This window comes from Mobula birostris, chromosome 4, assembly GCF_030028105.1.
Source record: "Mobula birostris isolate sMobBir1 chromosome 4, sMobBir1.hap1, whole genome shotgun sequence".
NCBI classification, from domain to species: Eukaryota; Metazoa; Chordata; class Chondrichthyes; order Myliobatiformes; family Myliobatidae; genus Mobula; species Mobula birostris.
The window spans coordinates 164,099,501-164,115,323 of NC_092373.1; the positions used below are offsets into that span (position 1 = coordinate 164,099,501).

Sequence of the window (15,823 nt, forward strand, 5' to 3'; positions counted from 1 at the left end):
TACTTCCATGCGGACATCTTGATAGCTGCACTGATGTAGTGGTCATTGCAAACTTTCAACTTTAACTTAGAAAAAGGTATTAATTGTTGTTTCAAGATAATTTCTTGGAAATAAAACCCAAGGACTGCCTAAAACCAAGAACTCCCTGAAGAACTTATTCGAGATAACTTTGAAGGACAAGATTGAATTGAGTTTATTGAATTTATTTAAATCTTACAACCATCCCACAACGAGGGAGTAAAAATCCTTGTGTTATGTCTCCGTTGCAATGTACAGACATCAATTTAAAAGTCTAACGGCTTGTAGAAGGAAGCTGACCCATAGCCTGTTGATCCTGGCTTTAATGCTGCGGGCCCGTTTGCCAGATGGAAGCAGCTGAATAGTTTATGGCTGGGGTGACTGGTGTCACTGATGATCTTCCAGGCCACCTTTCTGTGCCTTCTGCTATATATGTCCTCAGTGGAGGGAAGTTCACATCCACGGATGCGCTGAGCTGTCTGTACCACTCACTGCAGTGCCCAGCAATCGAGGTTGGTGTGGTTCCCATACCAGGCGGTGATATGGCCAGTCAGGATACTCTCAATGATTCTCCTGTAGAAATCTTGAGGACTTGGGGGCCCTTGCCAAAGTTCTTCAGTCAACTGAGGTGGAAGAGACGCTGTTGTTTTTTTTTTTGGCCACAAAGCCAGTGTATACGGTCCAGGTGAGATCATTGATGATATGTATACTAAGTAACTTGAAACAACTCATCCTCTCAACTGCAAAACCCATTGATACTGATTGGGGTGAGCCTGTCTCCGTTCCTCCTGTAATCCACAATCAGCTCTTCTGTTTTTTGGGCATTGAGGGAGAGGTTGTTATCATGCCACCACTGTGTCAGGGTGTCATCCTCTCCTCTGTAGGCTGTCTTGTCACCACTAGAAATAAGGCGGATCAACGTCGTGTCATCTGCGATTTTGATCAGGTTGGAGCTGTGTGTGGCAGCATAGTCGTGAGGGCAAAATATTCAGAATTCAAAAGGCAATATTGAATCTGGAGGCCGAATCATGTCATATGCAGGTGAAATAAAATTGTATAGACAGAGCTTATCATACAAGCAGGCCACTGTGACCACAATGTCTTGAAGCATATTTAAGCTCTTGGAACCTCCAATTTTAATTCAGGTTTTTCCTGCTCTATCTAATTATATCAAAATAACATTCAATTTTTTTCTCCCTTAACTTTCTCATTAATGATCTGTGCTCTTTGCCTTGACTGTTCCATAAGGTAGCAAGTTCTGCATTCTAGGCACTCTTTAGAGAAGTTGTCTCTAGATTCTTACATAGATATTTTATTTATGGACCTTCATTGGTCACATAGCTATAAATGCAATGTTGTGTTATTCTTTTTCTCTCTTCATGAAGTAACTTGTAATTGCACTGTATTTGCCATTCACTCCTCATTGACATGTCTTACAGGGTAAACAGAGGGCAACCAATGTGACCTTCCAAGCTCACCATGTTAGCAGGAACAAGCGTGGACAAGTTGTAGGAACCAGAGGTGGCTTTCGTGGGTGTACTGTCTGGCTTACAGGTAATGTTCCTTGTTCTGTTTTTAAATGTTCCCTTAAACTCTCCTGTGTTGCCCACCTCCTCCTGGTATAGCACTCAATGCAGTGAAGAATCTGTGAATTTTTCTTGCTACTCTCCTACTGACACCCTAACTAAGCTTCAACTTGCTCAACTGTTTATCTCAACATTCATGCTCAGTCGAAGTCGCAGTCCTGTTAATTCATGTTGCGTTATTTTTTTCTTGTGTACCATTTTCAGTACTACTGGAATATTGTCACATCTGTGAGTTCACAGCTCCAGTGATCTGGGTTTGATCCTGATCACTGCTGTGATGTGCTTGGAATTAACACTGTCTTCCTTAGATTGTGTAGTTTTCTCTGGTTTCCCTTCTAGAACTCCAAGACAATGAATAGCAGGAGAATCAGGGTGGAGTTGGTGTTAATGTTGGTTATAGTGAAATAAGTGTGGAAATGGGACTGATAGTAAAACTCTGAGAACTGACATAGACTTGATCAGCTGAATGGTCTCCTTTTATTTTATAGATAAGAATTCTGGAAAAAATGAATTATTTGACTCCTGATTTGTTGCTAGTACTGTGTTCTTCTCTGCAAGGGATATGGTAGAATTGTGGCTTTATTACAATATTAGTAATCCAGGGATGTGGCAATACAGTTCGTCACTCAGATCATTTTGAGCCTGACAGTATTAAGTACCATCCCTGAAGCGTCTTCCTTTCTCCCTGCTACGTGATCATACGCTTTAAATCCATTGAGCTACAGAACCAAGAATTCCCCATTTCCTATGTTCCCTGCTATGATGAGCAGATTTTGAATGGATAATTGAAGGCTTTTGACAGCTCCTTACTGTAAAAGATACAGTTGCAAGAAAAGTTTGGTGGACAAACACAAGAGACAAACTAATAACACACAAACAATTGTACTTTTCATGTCTTTTTGAACATTGTTTAATCATTCGTATTCCAGGCTAGAAAAAGTTTTATTTGGTAACTGGTAGAACTTCCTTTAGCAGCAATAACCTCCACCAAACTTTTCCTGAAGCTGCTGATCAGACTAGGACAATGGTGAGGAGGAAATTTAGACTATTCCTCCATACAAAACTGTTTCAGTTTAGCAATACAGGTGACCCCGCTTTTCAAACGTTCGCTTTATGAAACCTCACTGTTACGAAAGACCTACATTAGTACCCTGTTTGCGCTTTAAGAAGGTGTTTTCACTGTTACGAAAAAAAAGCAGCGTGTGGGGAAAATCAGCGCGTGATAAAAGGCAGCGTGCGCCCCAAGCAGCCGCTCTCCCCTGGATTCGGAACTGCATTCTTGTCGGCATTGCTTAAACACGTGCCTGTGAGCAGCCGTTTGCAAGATGAGTTCTAAGGTATTGGAAAAGCCTAAAAGAGCTCGTAAGGGTGTTACACTTAGCGTAAAACTAGACATAATTAAGCATTTCGATTGTGGTGAACGAAGTAAGGACTAGGTGAGTTTGGCTTGTGGAAGCTGACGAACATGATGTTGAAGAGGTTTTGGCATCCCATGACGAAGAACTGATAGATGAAGAGCTGATGCAATTGGAAGAGGAAAGGATAACAATTGAAACTGAATACAGTAGCGAACGGACCGAAAGTGAAGTCGTCCAGGAACTGAACGTGAAGCAACTGCGTGAGATTTTCGCTGCAATGATAAAGTACGGCTTTAATTTTGAAAAGGAATGTAGGTTTAGGGGATATTTGCAGGATGGTTTGAGTCCTTACAAAGAACTGTATGATAGAAAAATGTGGGAGGCTCAGCAGTCAAGCAAGTCTTCTGCATCAGCCACAGCAGACGACGAACCTTGACCTTCGACATCGAGGCAGGCAGTCATAGGAGAAGATGAGCTGCCTGCTCTAATGAAAACAGACGACAAGATGACACCCCAGTGTCCCACCAGCCCACGATTCGCGGAGAATGCAGCGGTAGCCGGGAGGCACACAGCACATCTTTAAGAAAAAAGTCGAAATAAACATGCTAATTAATTAGGTGCCGCCCAACATGAAATTAATTAGCATGTTTATATCGTCTTTTTTCTTAAAGATGTGCTGTGTGCCTCCCGGCTACCGCTGCACCCCTGCATGCTTTGCGGTTCGGTATGGGTCGGCGGCCTGGAGGGTGGGGGCCACTGCACCACCCAACCTGCGACGACTCAGCCTAACACACCACCATCGCTGAACGAATTCTGGTAAGTGATACTACACTGTACATACATTATTCCTACTTTATATAGGCTGTGTATTTTTACCCTGGGCCTCCTGTCCCATGATCCTCTCATATCCCCTTTGCTAATCACCTGTCCAGCTCTTGGCTCCATCCCTCCCCCTCCTGTATTCTCCTATCATTTTGGATCTCCCCCTCCCCCTCCCACTTTCAAATCTCTTACTAACTCTTCCTTCAGTTAGTCCTGACGAAGGGACTCAGCCTGAAATGTGGGCTGTACCTCTTCCTAGAGATGCTGCCTGGCCTGCTGCGTTCACCAGCAACTTTGATGTGTGTTGTGTGTATTTTTATGTGTTATTTGGTATGATTTGACAGCTTCATAGCTTAAAGGTTACTGGAGAGCACTTGCGCCGTGTTTTTGCCAACAGTGCTTGCACGAGATTTTTGCTACGGAGAACAGTGCAGTAATGATTGTGGAAAAGTATTTCTATTTTATATAGGCTGTGTATTTATAATATCATTCCTGCTTTTACTATATGTTACTGTTATGTTAGGTTTTATGTGTTATTTGGCATGATTTGGTAGGTTATTTTTGGGTCTGCGAACGCTCACAAATTTTTTCCATATAAATAAATGGTAATTGTTTCTTCACTTTACAACATTTCGGCTTACGAACCATTTCATAGGAACGCTGTACCTTCCGATGGCAGGGGAAACCTGTATTTCTGGGATACCTTCTTCAGGTCATGCCACAGCATCTCAATTGGGTTAAGATCTGAACTCTGACTTTGCCATTCCAAAACATAAGTTTTCTTCTTTTTAAAACCATTCTTCTGTTGATTTACTCTTGTCTTTTGCATCATCCAACTTCTATTAAGCTTCAGATGATGGACTGCTACCCTGACATTTCTGCTGTAAAATGTCTTGATAAGATATTGAAATCATTGTTCCCTCAATGATTGCGAGTTGTCCAGGCCCTGAGGCAACTAAGCAACCCCAAACCATGATGCTCCTTCCACTATGCTTCACAGTTGGAATGAGGTTTTGGTGTTGGTGTGCAGTGTCCTTTTTCCTCCAAACAGAGCAATCTCCGTTTCTGTCAAAAAAGTTCAACTTTTGTCTCATCTATCCACAGAACATTGTCCCAGAATGTTGTAGAACATCCAGGTGGTCTTTTACAAACTTGAGACATGCAGCAATGTTTTTTTTTTTTGGAGAGCTGTGGTTTCTTCTCTGGTGTCTTTCCATCACTGCCATTGTTGTTCAGTGTTTTTCTTGAAGTGGAAATATGAACAGAGAGTTTAGGAAGTTCCAGAGATTTCTGCAGGTCTTTAGCTGTTACCCTTGGGTTCTGTTACATCACCTTCAGTATTGCACATTGTGCTCTTGGTGTGACCTTTGCAGGATGCCCACTCCTAGGAGGAGTAGCAACAGTACTGAGTTTTCTCCATTTGCAGACAATATCTCTTACTTTGGACTGATGAACACTCAGGTCTTTAGAAATGCTTTTTGCAGCCACTTCCAGCTTCATCGCTACAATTCTTCTCGTCTTCTGAAAGTCGTTTTGATCAAGGCATGGTGCACATAAACAGATCTTTCTTGAGAAGAATAGACTCTGTCTATAACTTGACTTTGTGTGTCCTTGTTTATTGGACAGGGCACCTCTCCAACCTACACCTCCCATCTCATCTCATTGATTGGAACACCTGACTGCAGTGGTGTCAGTTCTGATGAAGGGTCTTCACCCAAAATGTCAACTATTTGCTCTTGGGAGGGGTGTAAGTAACACTTGACTCCAAATTGGTTTTGTAGAAAGCATTACCCCAGAGGTTCACATACTTTCTGGAACCTGCACTATGATCGTTTAAATGGTGTACTCAGTATTGACAAGTAGTAGTACAATTGGTTGTGGAATGCAGCAGGCTGGGCAGCATCCACAGGAAGAAGTACAGTCGATGTTTCGGGCTGAGACCCTTCGTCAGGACTAACTGAAAGAAGAGAAAGTAAGAGATTTGAAAGTGGGAGGGGGAGATCTGAAATGATAGGAGAAGACGGGGGGGGGGATGAAGCTAAGAGCTGAAAAGTTGATTGGCAAAAGGGATACAGAGCTGGAGAAGGAGGAGGATCGTGGGATGGGAGGTCTCGGGAGAAAGAAAGGGGGGAGGGGAGATCTTTCTGGATGCAGCCAAAAAGTTATATTCAAAAGGTTCAAAGGAACATCTAAACAAGCCTGATGCATTTTGGAAACAAGTCCTGTGGACTGATGAAGTTAAAATAGAACATTTTGGCTGCAATGAACAAAGGTATGTTTGGAGATAAAAGGGTGCAGAATTTCATGGAAAAGAACCCCTCTCCAACTGTTAAGCACGGGGGTGGATCGATCATGCTTTGGGCTTGTGTTGCCACCAGTGGCATGGGGAATGTTTCCTGGTAGAGGGAAGAATGAATTCAATTAGATACCAGCAAATTCTAGAAGCAAACTTCACACCGTCTTTAAAAAAAAGCCGAAGATGAAAAGAGGATGGCTTCTACAACAGGATAGTGAACCTAAACACACCTCAAAATCCACAATGGACTAGCTCAAGAGGTGCAAGCTGAAGATTTTGACATGGCCCTCACAGTCCCCTGACCTAAACATCATTGAGAATCTGTGGTTAGACCTCAAAAAAGCAGTGCATACAAGACGACCCAAGAATCTCACAGAACTAGAAGCCTTTTGCAAGGAAGAATAGGCGAAAATCCCCCGAACAAGAATTGAAAGACTCTTAGCTGGCTACAAAAAGCATTTACAAGCTGTGATACTTGCCAAAAGGGGGTGTTACTAAGTACTGCCATGCAGGGTGCTCAAACTTTTGCTCTGGGCCCTTTTTCTTTTTTGTTATTTTGAAACTGTAAAAGATGTAACAGATGTAAAAGATGTAACAGCGAGGTGTCGTAAAGCGAACATTCGGAAAATGAGGGCCACCTGTATAGAATATCGAAGTTAATTAAAACAGTGGAACATCAGTTGCAAGAAAAAGTTTGTGAACCCTTTGCAATTACCTGGTTTTCTGCATTAATTACTCATAAAATGTGGTCTGATCTTCATCCAAGTCACAATAAACTGCCTGAACTCATAACAACCAATTGTACACAAACACGAGAAAATCTGTAGATGCTGGAAATTGAAGCAACACACACAAAATGCCAGTGGAATGCAACAGGCCAGGCAGCATCTCCAGAGTCTGGAATGTCAGTTTCCTACATCAGAACTTGCTAATTCCATTTAAATTCTTCCAACATTAGAGACTAGAAACTGAAGATCAAAGCTTGGATGAGTTGTGGCTTGTGTATCTGCTGAATTGAAAATAGGATGCTGAAGGGAAGGGTCAAAGGTGAATCATGTGAGGGTGAGAACGGGATGGAAAGTGGCAGCACAAAGTAATGTGTGAGTGCAGGAAGTAACACCAATACAATTATGAGTGCATTGGATAAAATGCTAAAGGAGGGAGACTGGTTAGGAATAGAACAAGACCTGTTTCATTAATGAGAAAGATGGGTATAGCTTGGAGCTCATGGGAGTTCCAGCTACATCTTCGAACTAGAAAAAGGGAATGGAGATCTTGCTATTTTTATACTATAAAGCACATTTAGACAGGATATCAACCTTTGCTTATTAGTAGCACTTTACCTTTAGGGCTCAAAAGGTTGCTGATGCTGTCCTCCAATAAAGCTGAGGATGAATCAGGTGGGCCTTTGATTACCATGCTGGAGCACTTTCAGCTGAGTTAATATAAAAGTGGTCCACTTGGCACAGTTGAAAGAAAGGTAGTCATATTCTGGTGTGTTTTATTTTTCGAACAGCATTTGTTAAAAAAACATATCAAGCTGTTTTCAAATTTGCTAACTCATTCTCTTGGATGGCAAACTGAATTATATCTCAACAATAAATCATCAGGAAAATTGTAACTGTCAGGAAAAATGGAGCAAAGTCTGTCAGATCTTTTTCTTACTTTAAGGTGTTCTAGTAGCTGTATTACACAATGATAGTGAAGTTGTTAGCTAATTATGGCCATCAATATTTAGTAAGTCAGTCCCATAATATGAAAATGGGCCTTCATCCTAAATTGTTTATGCCAAACCAGTTGCCTACCCGTGCTTGTCCCATTTGCCTACACTTAACTGTTCCTGTCCATGTACTAGTCCAAATGTCTTTTAAATGTAATTGTACCCATTTCTGACAGCTTGTTTCATATATCCAGTATCCTCTGTGTGGAAAAAGTTGCCACTCATCTCCCCTTTAAAACTCTTGCTTTAAACCTATACCCTCTGGAGACTCCCCTACTGGGGAAAAAGACAGACTGTTCAGTTTATCTAAGCCTCTTAGAATTTTGTATGGCTCTGTAAGGTCACCCCTCAACCTACTGTTCTCCAGGGGAAATATTTCAGCCTATTCAAGCCCTCCTGCCCCAGTAACATCCTTGTCAATCTTTTGTGCACTCTTTCCAGTTTAATGACATCCTTCCTATAGCAAGCTGACAAAAATTGCACATAATATAACAATTGAGGTCTAGTGCAGTTGTAACATGACATTAAAAATTTGGGGGTAAATGCCCTGATTGATTAAGGCAAGCATAACCAGTTGCTTTTTCAGTATTGTCCATCTGTGATGACACTTTCAGGAAATTGTATATTTTGTACCTCTAGGTCTTTTCTACCATTTACTGTGCAAGTCCTGGATGGTTTAACTTCCCAAAATACGCTTTGCACTTGCCTGTGTTAAATTCCTGGCTTACTTTTCTGATTGACTTAGATCCTGTTATAATCTTAGTTAACTCATTCACTGTCCACTATGTGACTAATTTTGGTGTCATCCTCAAACGTACCATGTCAGCTGCATTCTCATATGAATGTTTAATATAGATAAGAAAACAGTGGACCCAACATCGCCCCCTGCAGCATATTGCTGGTCACAGGCCTCCTATCTGTAAAACACCCTTTCACTTCTGGACCTTAATAAAGTTGATATAGATGTCTACCATCTTGCCATATCAATCCTCTTGCTTGACTCTTTTATATATTTAAAAAAAATAGATTTGTGCAGCATAATTTCTTGTTCACAAAGCCATGCTAACTATCCTTAATCGGTCCTTGCCTTTACAAATGCAGACAAATCCTGACTCTCAGAATCTGCACCAGTAACTTTCTCAGAGCTGATGTTGGCATTACTGTCCTGTAGTTTTGTGGCTTCTCCTTGCAGTCCTTCTTGAGTAAATGCGCATCAACAACCATCCAGTGTTATAGTGTCTAATCAAAAGCATAATTCAGTGACTGTTAGAAATGTCTAATAAAAACATGAAGTGCTGGACAAAGAAATAGTTAACACTGCAATGCAATTACTTTTTATGAGTTATTTATGTGAAAGTGCTTTACTCTGCAGGCGCTACTTGACCTGCGAGCTGCTTATAGTATTATCAATTTTCTATTCAGGTGAGTTAGTCATGAACACTGGGAAAACATCAGAAATGAATGAGAATATATTTTGCAATCTATTTATAACAAGTTATTTTTATAAAGTATGTATTTTTTTATTTTTGTTTTATTTGATAGGCTTGTCTGGCGCTGGTAAGACAACAGTCAGCATGGCACTGGAAGAATATTTAGTTTGCCATGGGATACCCTGCTATACGTTGGACGGTGACAATATTCGACAAGGTCTAAACAAAAACTTGGGCTTTAGCCCAGGAGATCGTGAAGAGAACATTCGACGTATTGCTGAAGTAGCTAGACTGTTTGCAGATGCTGGACTTGTGTGTCTTGCCAGTTTTATTTCTCCATATACAAAGGTACTTCTCCATTTTTATGTCTTTCAGATTTTTTCTTTATAGTTATCATTAATTTAATCTTCAACTGCTTCATCCTGTTTATTATTTGCAGTACCATTTATATTTTCCTCATCAGTTTCAATATGCATCTAAAGTTTTGCTTGGAGAATTACCTTTTGTGATAGTTTACTCTTTCTCCAATGTTAATATTTTAACATCGAAAATGCCATTGTATACCTTTCAAATGCAAATCAGATATATAGATATAACTGTGTTATAGCCTTTCAGATTATAAAAAATCCCCTAGTCAGAATTTGCAAATCGCTATCCAAAATTTTGAACTATGGAAAAAAAGTTTGCTGTCATATACACATGAAATTCTATGGATGCTGGCAATCCGAGGCACTACACATAATGCTGGAGAAGCTCAGAAGAATTTTTAAAGCACCTATAGAGGGGAATAAACACTCGCTGTTTCAGGCCAAGACCACTCATCAGGAGTAGAAAGGAGGGGGGAAGCAGCCATAATAAGAAAGTGGGGGAGTGGAGAGAGTCCAATCTGGCAGGTAGCAGATGAAGCCAGATGAGGGTGGGTGTGGGAAAAGGGGCAAAGTGAGAAGTTGAGAGGTGATAGTAAAGGGGAGGGGGGGCTCCTCTTTTTCATTCCCCATTCTCGTTTCCCTCTTACTCCTTCCCTTCTCCACGTCTGTCCACCTTCTCTCTCTGATGCCCCACCTCCTACCCTTTCTCCCATAGTGCACTCTTCCATAAGATTCCTCCATCATAATCCTGTTACCTCCCACCTATCACCTCTCAGCATCTCACTTCATCCTCCCATCTTCACCCATACGCCTTCCCAGTCACCTCAGTTCACCTATCACCCGCCAGCTTGTACTCCTTCTCTTTCCCTACCTTACTATTCTAGTTTTATCCCCCTTCCTTTCCAGTCCTGTTGTAGTGTCTTGACCCAAAATGTTTTCGGTTCAGAATAAGAATTATCACCACCAACATATGTCGTGAAATTTGTTCACTTAGCAGCAGCAGTTCAATGCAATACATAATGTAGAAGAGGAAAAATAATAAGTAAATCAATTAACAGTATACATATATTGGATAGATTAAAAATCATGCAAAAACAGAAATAATATCTATTAAAAAAGTGAGGTCATGTTCGTGGGTTCAATATGAACTTAGGAATTGGGTGGCAGATGGGAAGAAGCTGTTCCTGAATTGCTGAATGTGTGCCTTCAGTCTCCTGTACTTCCTACCTGATGGTAACAGTGAGAAAAGGGCATGCCCTGGGTGCTGGAGGTCTTTAATAATGGACACTGCCTTTAGAGACACTGCTCCCTGAAGATATCCTGGGTACTTTGTAGGCTAGTACCCAAGATTGAGCCGACTAAATTTACAAACCGCTGCAGCTTCTTTCAGTCCGGTGCAGTGCCCCCCCCCACCCCACCTCCATACCAGACAGTGATGCAGTCTGTCAGAATGATCTCCACGGGACATCTTTAGAAGTTTTTGAGTGTATTTGTTGACGTACCAAATCTCTTCAAGCTCCTAATGAAGTATAGTTGCTGGCTTGCCTTCTTTATAGCTACATTGATATGTTGAGACCAGGTTAGGTCCTCGGATATCTTGAAACTACTCACTCTCTCCACTTCTGATCTTTCTGAGGATTGGTATGTGTTTCTTCATCTTACCTTCCTGAAGCCCACAATTGGCTATTTTGTCTTGCGTTGAGTGCAAGGTTGTTGCTGTGACACCACTCCACTAGTTGGCATATCTCACTCCTCTATGCTCTGTCGTCTCCATCTGAGATTCTACCAACAGTGGTTGTATCATCAGCAATTTTATAGATGGTCTTTCAGCTATGCCTAGCCATACAGTTGTGGGTTGTTGATTGCCCTTTGTTGATGCTGCCTGACCTGTTGAGTTCCTCTATCATGTGTGTTTCTCAAATTTATCTGGGGGCAGTGTAAATCAACACAAGATTTATTTTCAACTTGTGTTTCTTAATGCATATACCGGTGGCACAGCTTTGCATTATAGAAAATCACCATATGGACAGTTTTCTTGGGACACAAACCCTGAAATGTGGGTGCTCACCTATAGTTGCAGTTTATGGAAGCTGGATGGAATCTTCAGAAAGTTGTTCTGAATTCCATTGGCATATTCAATACAGAAAACCAATGTTCATGATTGATTTCGGTACTTCATTGTTTGAACTGTATCTTGGTGTTGCAAATTCTTATTCAAATTGCAGCTCATCATAAGCTGCTGTGCAGAAAGTTTCAATATCCAGCAACTACCCCATTTACGAATTTGCTCCCTCTCCCACAGAATATGAAATCTAAACAAATAGCTTCCCACCATTCTCCTTCCCCAACTTGGGAGTGAGGTAGGGGAGATTCTGCCTGCCTCCTCCCTTCTCTCCTCAACTGAGTATGTAAATGAAGTAAAATGGATCAAATTTGGTGGGAGCTTATCATGTTAGTTTGCTTTGTATATCCTTCAATGACTGCTAGAATGGCATTATCAGGTGTCTTAGTGTATATGTGTACTTTATTGAATGAATACTTTATTGATCCCGAGTCGGAAGTTCTTTTGTTTCAGCAGCAACATTTAAAAGCACACTTAACAATGTGCAGACTTAACTAATAATAAAGTACAGAATAATAATATACACAATAATAATTTATGAACCCAGGGAAACGCAAAGTATGATTAAAAATATAAAGTATCTTTGATGGGACATAAATAGAAAAACCTCTGTTTTACTTGATAGTTTTTAATATTTTAAAACTGCATGTCAAATGATGTAGTTCTGGGAATGAATGTTTGATCCCTGTCTTTTAAATCTTAACCTTCTATTTGCCAGGATCGGAAAAATAGCAGAAGCATACACGAGAGTGCTGGTCTACCTTTTTTTGAAATATTTGTGGATGCTCCGCTGTATGTCTGTGAGAGCAGGGATGTAAAGGGACTTTACAAAAAGGCCAGAGCTGGAGAGATAAAAGGTATGTACCATACAAAAACGGGGAACAGAAAAAGAAGCCTGTGAGTAGTGATGTGTGATTGTACTTTGGTTATTTGTTTTAACTTTGTTTTAGGAAAATAAATTCTCTGTACTTGTGGGCGTGAATATAATTTCATTTGTATATCCTTCAAATGACTGTTAAATAGAATATTGAATTGGAAACTTAGCTAATGATCGTCATTCACCCTTTTCTACATCCACACATTCCTTCACCAAATTTTGTTGATAAACCATCTCTACATCATGACTTACTATGGCAACTGCTCTGCCCATGACTGCAAGAAACTGCAGAGAATTATAGACACAGATCGGCAAATCAGAGAGCTGGTCTGTTTTTTTTGAGATATTTGTTGATGCTCCACTATGTCTGTGAGAGCAGGGATGTGAAGGGACTTTACAAAAAGGCAAACAGTCTTCCCTCTACGGATTCTGTCTAGCCCCTTCTATCAGCTTCAATAAAGCAGTCAATGTAATCAATACCCCACCCAACATGGACATTTTCTTTCTTCCTCCCCCCCTCCCATCAGACAAAAAGATGAAAGCACATACCACCAGTCTCAAGGACAGCTCCTGTTCTGTTGTTATAAGGTTACTGAACAGTTGTCTGGTACGATAAGTGGATTCTTGACCTTGCGCTCTATCCTTTCACCTTTTTGTCTATCTGCACTACGCTTTCTCTGTAATTGTAAGGCTTTGTTCAGACTGTTATTGTTTTATGTATAAACAAGCCACTTCCATGGGAAAATAGTTAAGCAAAATTTGGTGAATGTCTCCTGTAGGATTGCAGTGATCATATTACATTCTGAAGGTAGTGCAAAATGAGATGAAATATTATAGTAACAAACCTAATAGCAATAGTCCATTTTCCCTCAGTTCTCTTGAAGGAGACCTTTGGAATAATGATATCCAGAGACTAGATAATATTTTGTTTAGATTGCATGAGGTTATTTGGTATGGATTCTACCCCATCATTCCCAAGCTAAGGATTCAGCCTCCTTCACTTAAAAACAACTCTAATTAGTGCCACTTATTCCCCATAGTTCTGCAGAATATTGTTTAGTGATGCAAGTTATCTTTATAAAGTTAACTCTCCCTCACTATAACTTCTTCCCCCACCCCTGTCCCATCTCCCTATGACTGCCTGGTTACCCACAGAGTGGGTTGAAATGGGAAACTGATGGTTGCGATTTGAGCAATCGGTAACCTTTAGTCCTGTTGTTCAGACTGTAGATGACTAACTTGAAGACCAGTTTTCAAGATCCTAGTCTGAGAAGTCCATAGTACTTTCTTAATACAACTGTCTCAAAGCTGCTGGATTCTTTATTAAATTGCAAAGTTAGTCACTGACTTTGAATGGTGATCTGAAGTTGGTTTCTTGCAGGGTTCACTGGTATTGATTCGGAGTACGAGAAACCAGAAGCTCCTGAGCTGGTTCTGAAGACTGATGTCTGTTCTGTCAATGAATGTGTCCAGCAAGTGATTGAACTTCTTCAGGAGAGGGTATGGATTCAGCCACAAGTTTCGATAACAATGTTTAAGATTTGGTTTAGTAGGACTTGGTTAGTTGGATTCTAAGGTAAACATGAAACCAGTACATATACAACCAAACCTCAGTCTGAGACAATTTTATTTTTAGTGCCTCATCTGTGAAGCTGACGGCTTTAGGCGTTTTTCTAGCAAGTTCATGATTTGCCTGTAGAAGTCAACAGAGCAATTATAAATAGACATGAGAAACTAGCTGTGCATATTGCTTTCTATCATCTGTTGTTGCTGTTGGAAAGTTCTCAATTGGAGCGTCATTCCAACAATTTGATCATAAAATTCTGCACGGACATTCCTGCACACTATTAAGTGTGCCCTGTGCTGCTGGAGCTACTGACTTTTGAACAGGGACATACTGGTGAGAACTTGCCTGCTTTCTCAGGTTGATTCCTTGGTTTCCATTAAACAATATTAGAATGGCATGGAGGGTATGTTTTAAGTCTTGGTCAATACTTACCAATTGCATTAAAGGTATCTGGTCTTTGTCATGTTTGTGGAAGCTTACTGCATTAAAGGGGCTGGCATATTTTCCATAGCAGTAGCACTTCAAAGAGAAATATAAATTAGGAGATGTTGAATAGGATTTGTAATATCAATTTTCAGCAGGTCTTTGACAAAGTGCTGCACATGAGGCTGCTAAACAGATAAGAGGCCATGTTATTACTGAAAGGATATCACGGTTAAAAGATCGCTGACTGACAGAGGCAAAGAGTGGGAGTAAAGGAGACCTCTTCTGGTTGACTGCTGGTGACTAATAGCCAGGTTTTCAGATTATATGAAGATGGGTGAAGGAGCAGGTAGTGGTGAGGAAGCAGGGTGTCAGCGGAAGAACTTAAATGGATTGGGAGAATGGGCAAAGAAGTGGCAAATGGGATATAGTGTAGGGAAGTGTATGGTCATGCACTTTGGTAGAAGAAATAAAATTTCTACACAGGAAAATTTAAGAATCGGTGCAAAGGGACTTGGGAATCCTTGTGCAGGATTCGCTAAAGGTTAACTTGCAGTTGAGTCGGTGTTAAGGAAGATAAATGCAATGTTAGCTTTTATTTGGAGAAGACTAGTACACTCCATCCCCGTTATATGCGTCACAGTTGTGCGTCAAACCTATTTCTACTAACTTCTCCTTAAATACGTCCAAAACTCACAGTTATGAGTGCGTTTGCAGTGGAGTCTGCGAGGCTGTTGGCCGACCAGTATTGTGTGGGACGAGACACACCATTTTCCCGCCAAAACAAGCCACGTGTGCATGCCTCACAGTCTCATTCCGTTGGTAGTGGCAGCGTGTGGATGTGCGATCTTGCGCTCTTAACCTTGTTGTTATTACCTATGGTGCAATGATTTTGTACTTGAAATATTTAACCATGCGACCTATGTCAAGTCCTAGGCCATTAGCCAAGCGGCAGAGAACTGCTTTAACACTTAGAAAAAAAAGTTGGAAGTTATAAATAGGGCCGTGTCAGGTGAAGGTAACACAGCTCTGAGACGCTACTTTGGCCTGGGTGAGTCCACAATCAGGAACATAAAGAAGAATGCTGAGAAAATAAAAAGTGCAGTGATTGATTCATCTCAAGTGTCTTCAAAGATTGTTACCAAAGTGCATCACCGGATTATGACAAAAATGGAGAAAATGTTGAGTTTGTACATTGAGTATGAAACAAAGAGAAAAACAACACTTAGCTCTGAT

At 40.8% G+C, this 15,823-nt stretch overlaps 1 protein-coding gene across 1 annotated transcript in view; it reads left to right on the plus strand.

The window, feature by feature from the left end:
• papss1 (3'-phosphoadenosine 5'-phosphosulfate synthase 1) overlaps positions 1-15,823 on the plus strand; it is a 77,064-nt gene that overhangs the window by 13,609 nt on the left and 47,632 nt on the right. Inside the window, exons 2-5 of the mRNA XM_072254771.1 lie at positions 1,458-1,572; positions 9,343-9,578; positions 12,439-12,577; positions 13,979-14,097. Coding sequence (XP_072110872.1) covers positions 1,458-1,572; positions 9,343-9,578; positions 12,439-12,577; positions 13,979-14,097 — 609 coding nt within the window. The remainder of the gene's footprint in view (positions 1-1,457; positions 1,573-9,342; positions 9,579-12,438; positions 12,578-13,978; positions 14,098-15,823) is intronic.